Source organism: Hippichthys cyanospilos, chromosome 13 (genome assembly GCF_059441005.1).
Source record: "Hippichthys cyanospilos isolate Australia breed blue-spotted pipefish chromosome 13, RoL_Hcya_1.0, whole genome shotgun sequence".
Taxonomy (NCBI): Eukaryota; Metazoa; Chordata; class Actinopteri; order Syngnathiformes; family Syngnathidae; genus Hippichthys; species Hippichthys cyanospilos.
In genome coordinates, this window is record NC_142381.1 from 3,423,444 (window position 1) to 3,442,091 (window position 18,648).

General features: G+C 41.6%; 1 protein-coding gene across 2 annotated transcripts in view; it reads left to right on the forward strand.

The window, feature by feature from the left end:
- fstl5 (follistatin-like 5) overlaps nucleotides 1-18,175 on the forward strand; it is a 61,960-nt gene extending 43,785 nt beyond the window's left edge. Inside the window, exons 9-16 of one of the 2 annotated variants that reach the window (XM_088430841.1) lie at nucleotides 4,032-4,193; nucleotides 4,924-5,058; nucleotides 10,262-10,288; nucleotides 10,447-10,565; nucleotides 12,325-12,474; nucleotides 14,188-14,295; nucleotides 14,423-14,547; nucleotides 16,310-18,175. In XM_088430841.1, coding sequence (XP_088286967.1) covers nucleotides 4,032-4,193; nucleotides 4,924-5,058; nucleotides 10,262-10,288; nucleotides 10,447-10,565; nucleotides 12,325-12,474; nucleotides 14,188-14,295; nucleotides 14,423-14,547; nucleotides 16,310-17,012 — 1,529 coding nt within the window. In that variant the 3' untranslated portion in view covers nucleotides 17,013-18,175. The remainder of the gene's footprint in view (nucleotides 1-4,031; nucleotides 4,194-4,923; nucleotides 5,059-10,261; nucleotides 10,289-10,446; nucleotides 10,566-12,324; nucleotides 12,475-14,187; nucleotides 14,296-14,422; nucleotides 14,548-16,309) is intronic. The other variant, XM_088430842.1, reaches the window with a different exon arrangement.
- The last annotated feature ends 473 nt before the right edge of the window (nucleotides 18,176-18,648 follow it).

An 18,648-nucleotide genomic window follows, 5' to 3' on the forward strand; every position in this document is an offset into this window, starting at 1 on the left:
AAATATTTATTCAGCTGGAGAGAACGTTCCAAAAAATGTAGCCACTATTTGATCATTACTATTTTCACACCTGGAAAAAAATAATTAAAACATTGATTTTCTTTCATTTCTTTACTTCATTTGAAAAAAATATTTTAAAAATTGACCAAAAAAAATTCTCAAGATTGTCATTGTTGAATGACCAAAAAAAAAATAAAAAAATAAAAGTGAAATTAAAAGTTTTGCCTGGAATAATTGGATTTTTCTTAAATGGAAAAAAAAATAATTTTTTTTTAATTTTTTTTTTTTCGATCGTCATGTATAAACTTTAAAAAAAGTTCAATTTTCATTTAAAAATTAAATCTGAACTCGAAAAAAATCTTAAAGCTACAAGCAAATGATTTACATAGAGGAAACATTTTTTTTTTTTTTGACTCAATGACTTTTCTCATTTCCTTCAAGGCACGATTCATCAATCAATTCCCCACAAGCAGCCAAATTCTTAACGCTTAATTAATCCCCCTCTCGACGCCCCCGCCAATTTGCATCTTTCACTCTTCGCACGCGGGCCGCCTCATTTCTTCGACACGATGTTGATAACGCCGGTCGATTTCATGCGCCAGACCCGCCGCCGCCGCCATCCATTTCCAGCGAGACCTTTACGGCCTCGGAAAGAATTTTCTCGCGGATGCTCGGCCGCGTGCCGCCGTAATAACACCAACAGAGAAGGATTATGACGGAATGATTTGGGCAAATTCAGTCCGCTGAAGCCACGTTGATTGGCGATTGGATTATTGTAATATTACTTAAAAGGTCGCCTGGAAAATTTCCTCTTGTTGTTGAGCACGCTTGTTACTTTTGCATGGGCACGGTAATCACAGCGTGGCGGCCGGCGCGCGTGTGATTGGCGGCGTCCGTCTCGGAGGTACCCGCCCGCTCGGCGAGGTGATTTTTGACGCGCGCCTCCAGCTCCGCCGCGTGATTGAAGCGTCTGCTCGGAATTTCACAGTTTGAGAGCAAAACAGCCCTCCGCATGCGCACGCGCGCGCAGCGGCCTTGCCGGGTGATTGACGAGCGGCCGGCGAGCCGCACGAAGGGCCCGTCAGCGGCGGCGTGTCGCAGTGCGCCCGCACTGCGCGTGCTTTTCCATTCCATACGTATGAAAGCGCAACGCCTGAGTGGATGAGAAGTGGGAAAAAGCTTCTCTCATAAAAATGGATGCTGCGCCGCTTGCGCATGATCCATATGAAAGTCTTTTTTCAGATCAGTAAATTTCATACGTATTATGATGGGAACCGTTTGACCCCGGAACAGGCTGTGTTATTTCCCATGGGGACTAATTGTTACCCTTTTTTTTTTTTTGACCCTTTTGTGGTATATTGACCATTTTTGGTTCCTTTTCTTCAACATCATTCTCGCGTTATTTTAGCCATGTGGTACACACACCTGGTAGTGTGATAACCAAGCGGTCATGTCATGTTGAAATAAGATGTGGTGTCATCATCTGGGTGAAATTTCAGCTCCCTAGTGTCTTCTTTCGATGCATTATGAAATGTCTTTTATTTAAAGATCAAAGTATTGGACAAAATCACACAAATGGTTAAGACAATTGTATCTATCACTGGACATGTTTTCATCATCTGGGTGAAATTTCAGCTCCATATTGAACAAAAGATCATACTTTATTTCAAGGTATCAGAATTTGCAGCCGATACTAGTATCAGCCGCTCTATTGGAACAGTTTCACGACAAATTAGACTCATATATTGTAAATTGAATTATGATTCTTGAGAAGAAACCTGTCTTCTAAAATCCAAACCACAAAAACTCTTAATGAGTTCATAATAACGTCATTTCATCAGCTCCAATAAATATTCAAAATGGAACAATTTCTGCGTAAAAACTATGATCTTGTGAAACTCAACTTGCGCGGACAAGGAGCTCGCCTTTTGTGTCTCTGCAACTGCATCGTGACCTTGTGTTTGCGATTGTTCCCGGCGGCTCATTTGTGTGACTGCCAAAACGCCGGCGCGGCATTCCAAAAGCCGCCCGTACGTGACGCTCCAGATGGCCACAGCGGCTTCCATCCACCTGCTTTCCCAGACTAACTTTTGGGGCAAAGTGCTTTAGGCAGCTCATTAGAAAAATGATATGGTGGGTCTCTTGTTACGAAAATGAAATATGTTCGTTTTTTATGCATTTTTATCATTTATTAAGATGCCGACTTATCCACAAATGGTGCAACGATTCACACCGTATAACTAACAAACGTGAAATTGACATTAGCTACGGCTAACATTGTACATATTGAACATAAAATCACTCACGTACCACTTTGAGCTGTGGTAAACAAAACAAAAGAAACCCCTTCCTAAATACTTCCTCTGAATCGCAAGTTAATTACAGTGCTGTCACATCTGACGTTAGCGTCGTTAGCACGTTAGCGAGAAGGCTGAACAACGCAATGGAAGTAGCGTGCATGACCTTAAAGTAATTTAAGTCAAATTCCGTGCTCAAAATGGTCCCAAAATAAATATCACTGGAAATGTAAAATAAAAACATACAAATAATACCACCAACACACCAGCGCCATCTCAAGGCGAACAAATAAACTGCATTTAGATTATCAACTACTATAATAAATATTGCCCCTGTGGACTTGTAAATAATTACTAGAGCGCTGGAAATGTAAAGCAGAAACCTAAAAATAAAATGACCTAAACAAAGTTCTCTGCATGCAGCACCAGCACACCAGCGCCATCTCAGGGCAAACAAATGAACTGCATTCATACTATCAACTACTACGATGAATATTATGAATTCAAAGAGTTTAGGAGCGTTTTTTAGGGGGGGGTTGGAACGGATTAGGGTATTTACATGTAAAAAGTGGCTCTACTTTTGAAAAATTAATGTGACAAAATGATTTCTGGAACAAATTAATTTTGTGAATAGGTACCACTGTATTTTACTTCCTTTTGATATGCAACATGTTCGGTGCTGCTGGATTAGCAACCCCCCACGTGCCCTATGCATCAATAAATGTGAATATTACGCACCGCACCGCGCCGCTTAGAAGTTCACTATGTGTGTTTTGGTGTTTTGCCAGCGTACAGATTTTTTTTAAAGTGTCAAGTCAGCCGCTTGACTTTGCGCTTGGACCGCTTGCTGACAAAAGATTGCTAAAAATCGATAGGGAGCAGGGAAAAAAAGTCAATGAGCTCCTAATGGTTCTTTCACTCATTTATATGCGTGATTTGTATACACTCAACCGGACGGGACCAAAGGCTGAATTGAAACAAACCAAAACATTGATCGCCCTCTAAATATGCCACTGGAAAGCTGACCTAAAAGCTGATGCTAATGGAATACTAATGCTTTGGTCAATTATACTGTATATTTTAAGATTACGGGACTTGGCTCGGTTGTTAGGTTCAAGTCCGACATACGCTGCCAACACCAGATTAAAAAGATTTTCTATTCGGGTTTTATGAAGTCAGATTTAGTACTTTTCTTTAACAGCTGTATTTTACAGGAAAACGAGTCTATTAAGGGATTAGAGAAAAGATATTACATTAGTATTTGAAATGAAATACTTTGACGATTCAAGATTTTACTCAAACGTCTTGCAAAATATTCAAAGAAAATGGAATCGCGACTAATTGGGGGAAAATTTTCCAATAATTTCCTTCCGGTGTTGTAGTTTTAGGTTAGAGATTTTTATCCAATCAGAATGAAGCTAACTTGTGTCGCCAGGCTGTATGAAATCTGCCCGAGGCCTTCACAATCAACAGTTGCTGGCGTCTGTGCGCTGTGAGCGAACGGGCACATAGAGTCGATAGACACTTGCAATAGCCAATCGGATCACGAGGTGGCGACATTAAGGCCAGCTAGAAAGCCTCACTTTGAATGTTTTGTCTGTATTGTCTCATTTGATAGTACTACCTTGTCGATTTTTGTCCACCGAGTCGATGTGACGCAATCTCGTTCGCTAAACATAACAGTTATAATACAAAGAGCGTTTTGAAATTGTGACGGTGTGTGTACCCCCACAGTTCCGCCAGTCATCCGAGTGTACCCCGAGAGCCAAGCCAGGGAGCCGGGCGTCACCGCTAGCCTACGATGCCACGCCGAGGGCATTCCCCGCCCGCAGCTAACCTGGCTCAAGAACGGCATGGACATCAAACCCAAGCTATCCAAGCAACTCACCCTGCAAGGTAGCGTCTTTCTTATGAGTCCCTTTTGTTTTGGACCAGCAAGTTAGCTAGTAGTCATGACATTTTTTTTTTGTATAGATTTATATTTTATTTAAATCAGGATACGAAAGGCGACATTGTTGCCGTAAAATAATGAGACACCAGCTCGCTAGAACAAGACTGGAATGTAATACATCATCACAACCCGCGATGTTTATTTGTTTTTGATGCATTTTTATCGTTTATTAATATGCCAGTTCGTCCACAAACAAGAGACGCGAGTTCTTTCATAAAATAGACATTGGGTACGTTTGTACATATTTACATAAAAACACATACGTAACACATCACTTTGGGTTGTCGCGTCTGAGGTTAGCATCGTTAGCATGTCGTTGGCAGTTTAGCGATTGACATCACACAGGAAGCACTTTGCATGACCTCAAACTAAACTTTGTTACAGGCTTGTTGCATTTTTATATTTTTAATATTATTCATTTAAAAACCCTTGTTGCAATATGCTACAAATTATGGCAATTCCTTTGATTTTTTTTTTTATAATATCATAAAAGACTAAATGGGGAAAAAATATTAGGGAGCTGAAATTTTCATGTATTGGATTGTTTTAATGTAAAAAGCATCTATACTTCCAAAAAATTCACTTTATGAAATGACGTGTGGAATGAATTAATTTCATAGGTAGAGGTACCGCTGTACTTTAACAAGTATTTTTCTTTCTTGGTGCTCATCCTAGCTAACAGCAGCGAGGTGCACATTAGCAACGTACGCTTCGAGGACACCGGCGCTTACACCTGCATCGCCAAAAACCAGGCTGGCGTGGATGAGGACATCTCCTCGCTGTTTGTGGAGGACTCTGCGCGCAAAACCTGTAAGTCAACCTGGACGCGTCCCGATTCCCGGCGTCATTTGAGTATGATCGTCTTACGCGTTTTGAAATCAGAGGCCACAAAAAAACTTTTCCAAAGGGAGATTAACAACAGAAAAATTGTGAAATTTGAAGACAACTTGAAACCCGGTATTTTACCCAGAAACTTGGTCATAATTTGCATTTGGCGGGCCAGATCTGGCCCCCGGGTCTTGAGTTTGACACCTGTGGTCTAGACTTTTAAAATATGTAAAAATATGTCTGTGGGATGAATGAATGATTTAAAAATATATAAATTATTATAATACTTTACAGTTCAAGTCCACAGGAGCAATAATGTTTATTTTGGATATTTTTGAGTATGTAAGTTTACTTTAGTTTAAGGTCATGCGAAGTACTTCCTGTGTGTCATGTTGCGATAATGAAGCTAACGTATAAATGATTCAAATGTATCTAAGTACGGTGTACTTGTGAGAACTTGCTTTTAAAGCATGGGATTGAATTTGGTTGAGGTTAGGGTAAAAATGAAGGTAGGGCAATCTGTTGCGGCGGTTTGGTTTAGGGACACGGAAAAGAATTATGTCGATGGGATGTACCCACTACGATAGAAAAAACTTGCGCCTGTTCCCTTGGTTTTTACAGAATGTTGGGGACCCCGTGTGTGTGTTTTTGTGGGTGTGTATGCGATTTGGGAAGCATAATTACCCTGGGGAGCGCGGGCGCTTGCTGACAACGGCTCTCCGACAGCCCAAACACGGAGTGACATTTGATAAAAGGTCACCGGTAATTAGTGCGCCCAACTTATTATTTTGAAAAATAGCCTCAAAAAGCAAAGCAATGAAGTAGTCTTGGAATAATGTTGTTTGTTGACATATTGACTGGAATTATTAGTCAAAGAACTGCTGGCATTTTCAGCCTCGTTAAGTTACACCCCCCCCCCCCTTTTTTTTTTTTCAGAATTGATGCATAAACAGAACATTTGATGTCAATTATTATGAGATGTGCAACTTTGGGGAATTGAAGGTAGTCTTATGCAATCCAAAAGCGAAAAAATTCAATAAATAAATGCACCGTTCGATAATGATGTAAAAGTGCCGTTAATTAATCAAATGTTTCATTAAATGTGTCGCTAGTTAATGAAATGACCATATATGTAATTATTCATCTATTATTTCACTGTCGCGCCGTTGCATAAATTCATTTGATATCTCAAATTCTCCCGTTAAAGTTTGATGGGCGGGGACTAACATTCGATTCATGAAACATTTATTAATTAATGACACTTTTATTCAATTATTTAATGGCACATGAATTTCTGTACTTTTGGAACCTGCCCAACTGTTGGTAGATTTAAGGTAGTCTTATTTCAACTCGTCCCAACTTTTAGGGGATTTAAGGTAGTCTTACATTAACCCGCAAGAATTTAGAGGGATTTCTAGTTGCATTTTTAACCTGCACAACTTTTGATTGAATTTAGGGTGGTCTCATTTTAAAATATATTTTTAAAGTAGTCATATTTCACAATATGCAACTTTTGCGACATTTAAGGTAGTCTTACTTAAACATTTAGTGATTTAAGGTAGTCATACTTTAACCTTTGAACCGATTGGAAGATTTATGGCAATGTTATTTACTGTGCAACTTTTTAGGGCTTAAGGTGGATCCCAATTTAAAACCAAGCAACTTTTGTTTGCTTTAACGTTCAGACTTTTACCCGTGCATGTTTTGGTGTGTTTACGACACTTTAAAAAAAAAAAAAAAAAAATCACCTCATTACAGGCCATCACACGCTTCCTTTAAAGCCACAGCAAAACCCCGCTCGTCAAAACGTGGGCACATCGGTGCTTATGGATCTCCGTCTCACCGCCGCGCTAAATCCTCCCCATCAAACTTTATGACTCACGGTGAAGGTCTGTTAGATAAGAAATGACCTCAACGGGTACAGAACACGCCGTCTTGCAAAGCTAGTGGGCTGAAAAGATCACCCATGTACAGCACACTAATATATATATATATATATATATATATATATATATATATATTTGTCTTTGAAATTGAATCGTTAAAGAGCCAAAGTAATCAGTTACTAATAGTAATTCCAATGAGTAGTACTAAAGTAATTGATTACTTTATCGTTAAAACAAGTGATACAAAATGCTAGATAAGTGTAGTTAAGTTGTAAATTATTGATCACATAATTTACTTGAGTGCTAAAGTAATCAATGACTTTAGACACTGAAGTACTAAAGTTGTTGATGACTTTTGTAATTAATGACCTAAAGTACTTTTTTGTTCATTCATTTGGTACCAGCCATTTTTAGACATCCCCCCCTTTAGCCAAACATTTGAATAAATAAATAAATAGGATGATCTAAGTAATCGATTACTTTGGAACTTAATTACCTTAAATAATTGATTACTTTATTTCTTAACTCATTTACTGCCAGCATTTTTAAGACTCAACTTGAGCCAAACAGATTTTTTTTTTTAATTAAGTAAATAAAAACATGGTATTGAGGGTCTAGACTTTTAAATATATATATAAAAATACGTCTTTGGAATGAATGAATGATTTAAAAATATATAAATTATTATAATACTTTACAGTTCAAGTGATGTAGGCATCATTTACAAGTCCACGGGAGCAATGATGTTTATTTTGAATATTTTTGAGTATGTAAGTTTACTTTACTTTAAGGTCATGCGAAGTACTTCCTGTGTGTTAAATTATTCAAATGTATCTACATGGAGAAAGTCATGCCATCCATCTTGGATTTGTTGCATTAACTCAGTCATTTCAACAACTTCAGACATTTTTATTACATGAGATGAATGGTTAAAAAAAAAAAGTTCTCTCCACTGCGACTGAGCTTGTTTTGCTGTTCGCGTCGCCAGTGGCGGCGTAACCTTGCCCGCGGGCCTCCCGAGCATCCTCGGCAAACAGTTATCGTCCGGCGAGAGTAAAGCGAGAGTCCGCCGTCGCAGTTGGCCGCCTGGTTTTTGCTCTCCGGACGCTGAAGTTGATATATGAGCCCCTCGCACGCGCCCAACAGCCGCAGTCTTTCCCGCCCCGGGTGATGAATAGCATCAATACGGCGCTCGTACCACTTGCGCTCCTTTTCTTTTTTGTTCCCATGCCTGGCAAGTGCTCACATGAACGCCATTGTTCTTTCTGTTTTCCGCCCGGCGACACAGCGCCGCTTTTTGTGACGCTTCCTAATGAGCTGAAAAAGATACGCGAGAGCGCGCAGGAGGGGAAACACTCGACAAAGCGCCCCCCCCCCGAAAAGATTACGCCTGACCCCGACCGCTTTGTCTCTTCCCCCGCGTCGTTCTGCGGGGGAATGGGCGCAGGAGGACAGATTAGCATCGGCGCCAATTGGCTGGCAAATTGGACGGCGCGTCGGAGTATGGAAGGCGGGAGCGGTTTGACGGGCGCACAATAGCCGCGGAAGGTCGCCATTAAGGACGCGGAGTTGAATTTGCTTGGAGAACAAGTTTTCAAGTTCTTCCTCATTACAATGACTAGCAGCAGTTAATTACACTAAAATACAGTCAAATTATTCATCTTGATTGCAGGGCAGAGATTTGGCTATTACTAATAAAGAAAATGTGATTATTTTCCTCACTATAAGGCGCGCCTCATTATAAGGCGCACGTTCATCAAATGGCGTTTTTTAAAACCGTTTTCATATTTAAGCCGCACCACATTTTAAGGCACGTAGATTAGAAGCTAGAGTAGTGGCTGGGGTTGCATTATGCATCCACTAGATGGAGCTGCGCTAAAGGGAACGGCAAAAATACAATCAGATGTCAGACAACCTTTTTAATCAGAAATGAAGAATAATGAGGATTTATGGAAAGTTCTATCTGAAGAATGGGGAAAAATATTTCTTGATTACATTAAAAGACTAAGATCAATGCCAAGATGATTCAAAAGTTTAGAATATAATTATGATTCAATTAAACATTAAACTTAATTTTTTTAACCAAATTACCCACCAAAAAACTTACATTTGATTGTTTTGTTGATTTTAAAAAGCGGTTTCTGGATTTTTTTTTATAAAATCGCGCTTTCTTCGCAAAAAAAATTGAGAAAATCTCTTAACCATTATTTTTCACGTGGATATAGCATATGGTGTTATTGGGGTCCAGTCGCAGCTGGACGCTTTGCATTTATGAGGTAAGCTAAATTTAAAAGAGAAATTAATCATTCATCAGCTTGCTCCCATTTTCAGATTTGCTAAACCCAATGACAGCCGATTAGAGTAAGCGTAAAGTTTGAAATTAAAAATTCAATTAAGGCGATTAAAATAAAAACCTTTAATTATGACGGTAATGAATTTCTCACAATTAATCAGACACCCCAACTCTATTTTAGATCAAGTACACCGCAGTAAAACTACTCACGCTTTGAAAAGGCCGTGAACACAGTAATGAGGCTTTCAAGAGCATCCCGTTATTAGAAGTACTCCGGCTCTGGCGTGGCACTGCCAGTGTCATTAGCCACCTTGCAATGACTTCAATGGAGAGAGAGATAAAAAAAAAAAAAAACAAGGTCTGCTGCTTCTAAGCACAGAAAGACGGGCCATTAATCCATGTTAATCAAGCATCAAAATCACCGTAGTCTGAAAGCTTTATCAGGTAGTGCCGAATATATTCCACACATTAATGAAGTATTTGTAAAGTATTCTAATAAATCACAAAGAGACAAGTAAGAGTTATGTTTGGATTATTTCTCATCAGTGAGACGCCAATCCATAAAATAAACTTGATCTGATGCACAATCGGGGTTCAAAGTCTGACGTGTTTGGTATAAACATACAGTACCACGATTTCAAGCTAGCTGTATACTCAAAAAGAGTATCACTATTCTCTTTAGGTTTCTGCTGGGCGTAGTAAACGTTTGCCATTTGGAAACTTGACATGAGGTCACCATCCGGGTGAAATTTCAGCTCCCTCGTGTCTTCTTTAATTGCTTTCCCTTTAACGTGAAATCCCTTTGATGTAAAGATCAAGTGATTGGACCGCACCAGGGTTAAGCCGATCCTCACAAGCGTAAACACGGTCGGCGGCCAAAAAAAAAAAAAATCCCTATTTCCGAGGAGAGGACTCAATTATGCTTTGCATTGGGAAGCGGGGGCCAATCATGTGACGTTATCGATCGTGGCGTTGAATGTTCTCTTTCTCTTTTTCTCCCTTGCAGTGGCCAACATTCTGTGGCGGGACGAAGGTACGGACGCCTCCGTGGCCGCATTCATTAAAAGGGCTTAATTGAATTCCCGTAATAGGGTTAGCCGACTGTGACGAGGGGGATTAAACCAACGCGCGCTTCCTTATTTACTTCGGGCCCTGTTTCAGCAGACCGGAGAACGTTCTTTGCGGTTGCAGGTCTGGGGATCGGCAACATGTTCTACGTGTTCTACCAGGACGGCATCAAAGTCGTCCAGCCGGTGGCGTGCGAGATACAGAGGCACATCAAGCCCAGCGAGAAGCTGCTGGCTCTTAAGGTGACCAATTCCCCCCAAAACACGCTCGGTATTAGTGTAATGAAAAAAAAAAAAAAAAAAAAACATTGCCGACACCCGTTCCAAGGATTTTATCCAAGGACGCACCAAAAAACTATCAGGTTGGTGATTTAACCGTTTTTGAAAGGAAAAAAAAAACGTTTAAGGAAGTCAGTAATCCTTCAAAATAAACTGTACTTGCAATACAAGTAACATAGGCCAACAAAAGAGCCACAGTAGGCACATCGTGGAACTCCGCTAACTAGAATAATTCATTACGAAAATGCTTTTGCCTACTGTATTTGTGGAAAAAAAAAAACTTGCAAAAATGCCTTTCCAACATTCAAATGGCTTAGTTTGCTTCACAACACAACAAGAAGGTGAAGAAGCCATTTTTCATTTCGACTGCAAGCTATTCCTTTATTTTGTTTCTATATGCGATTTTGAAGTAATCCCCTGTGTGGATAATTGGAATTTTGAGCAACTGATAAATTACTGCTACATTGATATCATGGCAATACTTTCTATTTTTGCATCACCAAAAAGTTGTCATTCTTTAGATTCAATCTAGCGAAACGGAAAAGAAACGTGAATTGGGACCGGTAATACTACACGTGGGATTTTAATGAATCCGCCGCAAGAAAATGCCGACGGGTGTCGAGGGAATTCCACATAGAAGAAAAACAAACATATTTCCCTCCCCCACGCGCAAAGTATGTGATGTGCCGAGACGCAACGGCCGCCCCCGTTCGCATCCTCAGCCGCTCCGACGAGAAAGAAGAGGAAGACGGTCCGTCTTTTGGAGATCAAATGAAGAGGATTTACATCTTCTGTCAGAGTCCGCCGATTTGCGGTGTATGACAAGAAGCGACGCCGACAACTATACGTACAAAAAATGGACACATTTCCATCTTCTGCGAATTCTGTTTTGCACCCAAGTCCACCAGTGTATGATTTATGACAAGAAGCGGCATGCTACAACGTTAGCTTCTAGCTAGCTCCATTCGTGTTGGTTTAGAGTCGGCGCTTTCATACGGTGTAAAAACTTGACTAATTTGGATCTTCTAAGTTTGCTGCCATACAACTAAGACCATTAATTTGTTCATTATAACAAGAAGCGGTGTGCTACAACGTTAGCTTCTTGCTAGCTCCATTCGTGTTGGTTTGGAGTAGGCGCTTTCTTATGATGTAAAAACTTGACTAATTTGGATCTTCTAAGTTTGCTGCCGTACAACTAAGACCATTAATTTGGTATTTATAACAAGAAGCGGCGTGCTACAACGTTAGCTTCTAGCTAGCTCTATTCATGTTGGTTTGGAGTAGGCGCTTTCATACAGTGGAAAAACTTGACTAATTTGGATCTTCTAAGCTTGCTGGCGTACAAATAAGACCATTAATTTGTTATTTATAACAGGAAGCGGCCTGCTACAACATTAGCTTCTAGCTAGCTCCCTTTCATTTTAGTCATCAACTCTACATACAAATAAACACTGACTGATTTCGATCTTCTGTGATGCCGTCGTACAAGTCCACCAATTTGTGACGTATGACAAGAAGCCGCGTGCTTCTACGTTAGCTTCTAGCTTTAGCTTCCTTCACTGCTTCCTTCTTTCATCCGGGGAAGGCGCACGCTTTGTTGTGTGGATTATGCGGTAGAAAGACGAGAAAAGTCATTTGTCAGGAGGCAGGGGAAGGAAATGCAACGCGGTTGATAAGATAACTGCAAAGTGCCCCGTGTGCGTGTGTGCGCGTGTGCGTTTAGGAGGAAGTGTGTCCCGCCTCGGAAGACGAGGTGGAGCAGAAGTGCGTGTGGTCGGCGGCGGTCAACGTCAAGGACAAATTAATTTATGCGGCGCAGCCCACCTTGAATCGCTTGCTCATCGTGGACGTCCAATCGCAGAAGGCTGTCCAGGTAACGCCGTTCATTCATGTCGCTAATCAAACAGTTGGTCCGCAGTCAAACGCCATACGCTAATTCGTCGCGAAAGCGAAAAATGGCCGCAATGATTAATGGCGCGCACGATGCGTTCAATTATTGAGACCAAACGCAGTACAGCTGGAATACTAGGGCCAGCTGTACCGTATGCGCAAGAAGATGTATTTTTTTTATTTTATTTTATGCTATTACACTTAAATCATATGTATTTTTGTTGTTTGTTTAATATGTCAATTTTGCATTGTTAACTTCATCGCTATCTGCAAATAAAATGGAAAACTGAAACTTTGACGTGTATTGTCGCCAAAGGCAGTGCATGAGTTCAAAGAGATTTTTTAGGTGATAATAATGGTAGACGATAACATTTCTTCTTTATTACAAATTGTACTTTTTGATTGTATTTTTTAGACTTATATAAGTGAATAATAGATATTAGATGAATAATAGTAATAGATGAATAAAATATATTTGTTTTAATTTGGGGGGATTTTTCAAATAGTAAAATGATATCGATAACAAATGTACCAGTTTTACATTGCATTTTACTTTCTATATTTTCTTCATTTTTAGTCAATGTAAATGCTTTTTGTTGGTTTTGGAAAATGTATGACAAATTGACTTTTATATTTTTACTTCTTTTTTGTTCATAAAAATGATTTTTTTTTTACTTTTTTTTTTAGTTTTTCCAATTTAGTCCTTCCCTTTTAATTAGGTTTGTTTTGTTCAAAATTTTCAGCATTCTTCAGTATCCTCTGCAGTATTTATTTCATTTTTATTATCATTTTATTTGACTAAATAAATGACATACATGTAGCGAAACCTCTACAGTAGCCATTTTCTATTTTTGTTACCTTGTGCCATCACGCTTGTTATTGCAAAGCTTTTTCTGCATCCCTGGGATTTTTTTTTTTTTTTATATATTCTTGTTTCGCTGGCCTCCCGACACGCTTGTCGTTGCGAGCGCAGCCGAGCGTGCCGCCGTCTTTTCTGGGTGTGTCCGGCGTCCCTTTGGCAGATGGCTGTTTCCGCCTGACGGGGCGGATGCGCCCGGCCCGGCCCCGCCCGGCCGCCGCTAAGCAGGCCGAGCGCCCGGAAAACCGTCGGCGCCTCATTTATTCAGGCCGCCGGGAGTTTGGAGCTCCGCCGCGTTCCGTTAGCAGCTGTTAATTAAAGCAGCTCAACCTCCACTAGCAAACGCGCTCGCACTTTTCATGTCGTTTGTACTAAAGTGGTGACGCCAGTAATGTAACGCTGCCCGGGATGAGAATCAGTGAAGGGTCAAATTTTAGACGGGTTAGGGGTGGGGGGTGTCACGGGCCGGCCTGGTACCAATTCCCCACCGATAGCAGGGGTCACAGTAAGCTTAACTAGCATATACAAGCACAGGATTTTGTTGATTTTCTATTAAGTGTTTGGCTAAAAACATTAGGTACTAAATAAAGAAGTGCTAAAGTAATTGATTACTTTTAATCAATTCTTTTATACTGCATTTATTTCAGTAATTATTACCCGAAAGTAATACATCACATTTTTACTTTTTACTACAGTACATAATACTATAAGTGATCGATTAAATAACGAATGAATTGAATAATAAAACTGTGGCTTCTGAGCCATAACAGAAGTTTTTTTTTTTTTTTCTTTAATTGTGCGCCTGTGTGTACGTGTGTGTGTGTGCGCGCGATGCAGACTGTCAGCACCGACCCGTATCCCGTCAAGCTGCACTACGACAAGTCTCGGGACCAAGTGTGGATCCTCAGCTGGGGCGACAGGCAGAAGAACTTCCCGACCCTGCAGGTAAAAAAATAAATAAAAATAAATCATAACATATATATATAGTGGATATTACTTAGGAAGAAGAACTTCCCGAATGCATTTCACATTACCGCTCTGACTGTCATGGATATGCGTAATATCCCTCCAGGTGATCAGTGAGGCCAGCGTGAGGGCGTCCCACCACACGGTGCACACCCAGCCCGTGGGCGGACGCTTCGACAGGGCGGACGACTTCTTCATCCCCTCGGGCGGCCTAATGGTGGACAGCGTGAGGTGCGCGATAACATATCCCCCCCCCCAGCACACGCGTGGGGGGCATTGGGAACGCTGGGGTGCTTTGTTTTGCAACTGACCTGCTTCTACTCGCCCGCCCGTCCGTCAAACCGAGAACAGGTTGGCGCCGTAATTACCTTGCCGGGCGGTCGGCGAGGCGAGGACAGGTGCGCTTATATTGCGTATTATAGCAAAAACACAATGCATGCATTATATTATTGTGTCAGTTCAGCAAAATATTATCAGAATTTAACAGATGCGGCTATGACCATTTGAGACGAGCCCCTAGCCAAAAAATAATCAGATAATACATCTCCCTTGCATGCAAAACACATCTAATCAGTGTATAGGAATCATAAAATTCGAGATTAAAAATGAGATTAACGCAATTAAAAGCAAGTTTGACTAATTAATTGATCCAAAATAATCTGTTATTTTGACACCCCCAATTCTGAGCTCCGCTTGCTACTTTTCTGACTTCTAGTCAGCTAGTTCTTATTTTTAAGCCTTTTGCGTATTTATCACAAAATAACTAATGATTGCACGGGTGACAGAGCAAAAGAAGCAGGGCGAGATGTTTTATTTTTTTTTAAATCTGAAGCTTCTCCATCGTTTGAACCTGAGGGCGTTCACAGATGAAAGCATTGCCAATAACATCGTGATGAACGCGGTGGCGGTAAAATGCAAACGAGACTTTGGTGTGAGTCATTTATGACTTATGCTTCAGTGACTCAGCCAATGTTAGTAAACATCATGTTGCATCCTTTAATGTGACTGATGAAACGTTTGTTTTATGACTGAAAAAAACAAAGAAAATGGAGTCTGTACAGACAAGAAATCAATCATTCTGCTGCATGGAAAAGCAGATGGACCGCTTCTGTTTAGGGCTGAAGGTCCCCGACCAGTTGGGGGAGTTGAGCAAACTTACCTAACAAAGACCAATGGGTTCCTTGAAAGTTCTCTTCAGAACGGGTCAAACTGAGCAAAAGCTCTTCTGTCTTCTGCAGAAGATCAGATGTTCTGACTCCGATTGTCTTCTCTGCCTCCAGTCTCTGAAATGTTATCAAATTTGCGCTCATAAAAATAGCACCGAATAGGAACTTTTTCCCCCCAAAATTGAAGGCCAAAAGAAAGATAAGAAAGATTAGATTTGTAAAAATTTGACAGCGTTCGCATAAGACCTTTCGTGTTATTCGCTGACTTTAACGGCATGCGGAAAATTCCTCAAAGTTTTCAGGTTCAAGCCTTCCCACTTGAAGGAGAAGATCAAAACGGGCCGACCTTTGAGGTCCTCGTCAACGGTACATTAGGTATTCAAAATTAATTGGCTTCTTGCTTCGATGGAGACAAACTGTGAAACTTGAAGACGTTTTAGGGACCATCAGGACGAAGATCTTAACAGAGATGATACAAGTCCTGAAATAGCCTCATACAATATACACAACAGCGGGATGATTGCTAGCCACGCCCAAAACCAACTTACGAAACAAACCGACCGATCCGAGTCGCGTCGGGATCGTTTGCTAGCGATTTCGCTATCCATCGATCCCAAGTAAATTCCGGTGCCCGTCTCTAACGTACACGTTAACGTATTCCTATTTGAGAACCCCGAATCTATTTTGCGCTCGGGTATTCTTGAGCGGACGGTCAGAATAAAACAAACAGACGGTCCGACACGTGAGCCAATCGCGCAGGTCTCCGTCCGTCACGACCGATGTCACGATCGGCCGTCGACGGAATCTTCTCCCGAACCCGCCGACAGGTTCGGCCTCGTCTTTCACCGGAACGAGCCCGTCCTGCACAAGGTGGACCTGGAGACGGCGGCCTACGTGAAGAACATCAGCCTGCGGGATTTCGACTGCGTCCCCAAGTCGGCGGCGTACACCCACCTGGGCGGCTACTACTTTGTGGACTGCCGGCCCGACTCCACGGGCGCGGCGCGGCCTCAGCTGGTGGTGGACGGCGTGACGGACGGCGTGGCGGGCCGGAACGGCGACGTGACCGGGACGCCCCACGTGTCCCCCGACGGCCGCTACCTGGTGACGGTGGACGACGGCCACGGCCTGATGCGCGTGCAGGCCGTGTCGGAGCGGGGCCGGGTCGGGGAGCCCTTCGACATCCGCACCAACCTTCACATCTCCGACCTGGCCTTCCAGCGCTCCTTCGCCGAGGCGCACCAGTACAACGCCTTCGCCGCTTCGGGCCGGCAGACCGACGTGCTGGTGGTGGAGCTGCGCAGCGGCAAGGTGAAGATGATCAAGAGCTTGAAGGAGGCCGTGGAGCCCCGCGAGTGGCCGTGGGGCGCCGGGAACCGGGCGCTGGCGGGCGGCGGGACCTTCGGCCGGTACCTCATGACCCCGTCCCGGGAGTCCCTCTTCATCCTGGACGGGCGGCTCAACAAGCTCAACTGCGAGATCACCGACGTGCTCAAAGGCAACGTCCTGGTCTGGGTGGGCCAGTCTTAGTCCGCTTGGAAAATGCCGTTACCAGCTCAACTTTACCATAAGTGAAAGAGAAAAGGAGATGGGGAGCCTCAGAGTTTTCACTTTCGGACTTCTGATTTTAAAGTCGGAATTTGGACTCTGCTCTCACAGTTCTCACCGTTTTTTAAACCAGCGCTTCAAAATGAGAATTCCGTTACTTAAGAAAACATCCCGGCAACAAAGTCCGAATTGTGACCATTTTGAATATAGTCAAAATTCCGACTTTTAAAGTCGAAATTCAGAGAAGAGTCTGAAGTCTGGAATAAAGTCTGACTTTTGAAAATAAAGTCCGAATTTTTAAATTAGAGGCAAGAATAAAGTGTGAATTCCGGCTCCGATTTTGAAAATAAAGTCAGAATTCCGACTTTTAAAGTCAGAATTCTGAGAAAAGTCAAAAGTCTGAAGTTCGAATTTGGACTTTAGGATTCGGTGAATTCTTTAAAACTTCTTTAAGGTTACTCAGAATTCTACTCAGATTTGAAAGTCGGAATTCTGACTAATCCTCATTTGAATGGTCGTTCCGTTGAAGACCATAGCTCTTGATCCCCTGATCCCGTCTGCCTTGGAGTGCGGCCCGAAAGTCATTATGCTCGCGTGCTTCCCGTTCCCAATTCCCAAACGCTCGGCAGCATCCGATGAATTTTTTTTCTTCCAAAGCGGTAAAATCAAAAGTGGACCGCGACGCTTGGCAAATGTCGAGAGCGAAAACCTCGTATTCGGATCCGGGACCAAATTTGGGTGGGAAATTAGACGAGGACAAACCCCGGTGATATTTTGCCGAAGACGACGGACACCTTTCTATGCATTAACGATCCCAATGGCAACCGCGTCAAAAAAAAAAAAAAAAAGACGGTGGACTTTTGGTGTGTATATAGTACATGAAATGTGTCTTTCCCGTCTCAACGTTCGTCACGCTCGCTTTTTCTGCCACGTTTTTTCTTTTACGTCACGAGCGGCTGATTCGTCGGCTCGGTTAACAGTGTACAGATGAAAAACGCAAACGTGTGACCGCCGCTTTCCGCGTCCATGTTTTTTTTTTTGTGTGTGTGTGTTTGTCCCTTGGTGTGATTGCTATTTATATTATACATATAGAGAAATAATAACGCTTGTCATTTTACCTTACAATAAAATCTACACAAATGAAAGCAAGTGTAATATGTGCTCTTTCAAACATGGCCACAATCCCTCTTTACGTGTTTTTTTTTGTTTGTTTTTGCAGAAAACGCCTCAATAGAATTTACAAAAAAAGCATCTTACTATATATGGTTTAGTTTTTGTTGGGGTTTTTTTTCAGAAAAAATAAAATACGACACATTTGTCATTTTTAGGAAATAAAAAAGCCTTCTAAAAATAAGTCTTACAATGCATACATTTTTGCGGAAAAAAAAAACACCTGACTATACAATTTTTTTTTTTTTTTTAAAGAAAAACGCCTCACTATTCGTGGTCTATTTTTACAAAAATAAGTCTTACTGAACACCTTACTAAACGGTCTTTTCTTTGAAGAAAAACGCCTTTTTCGGAAAAATGCCTACTAAAAAAAAAGCCTTACTATACATGGTCTTTTTTAGAAAAAAAAACTCTTACTATACATGGTCTTTTTTTTAGAAAAAAAAGC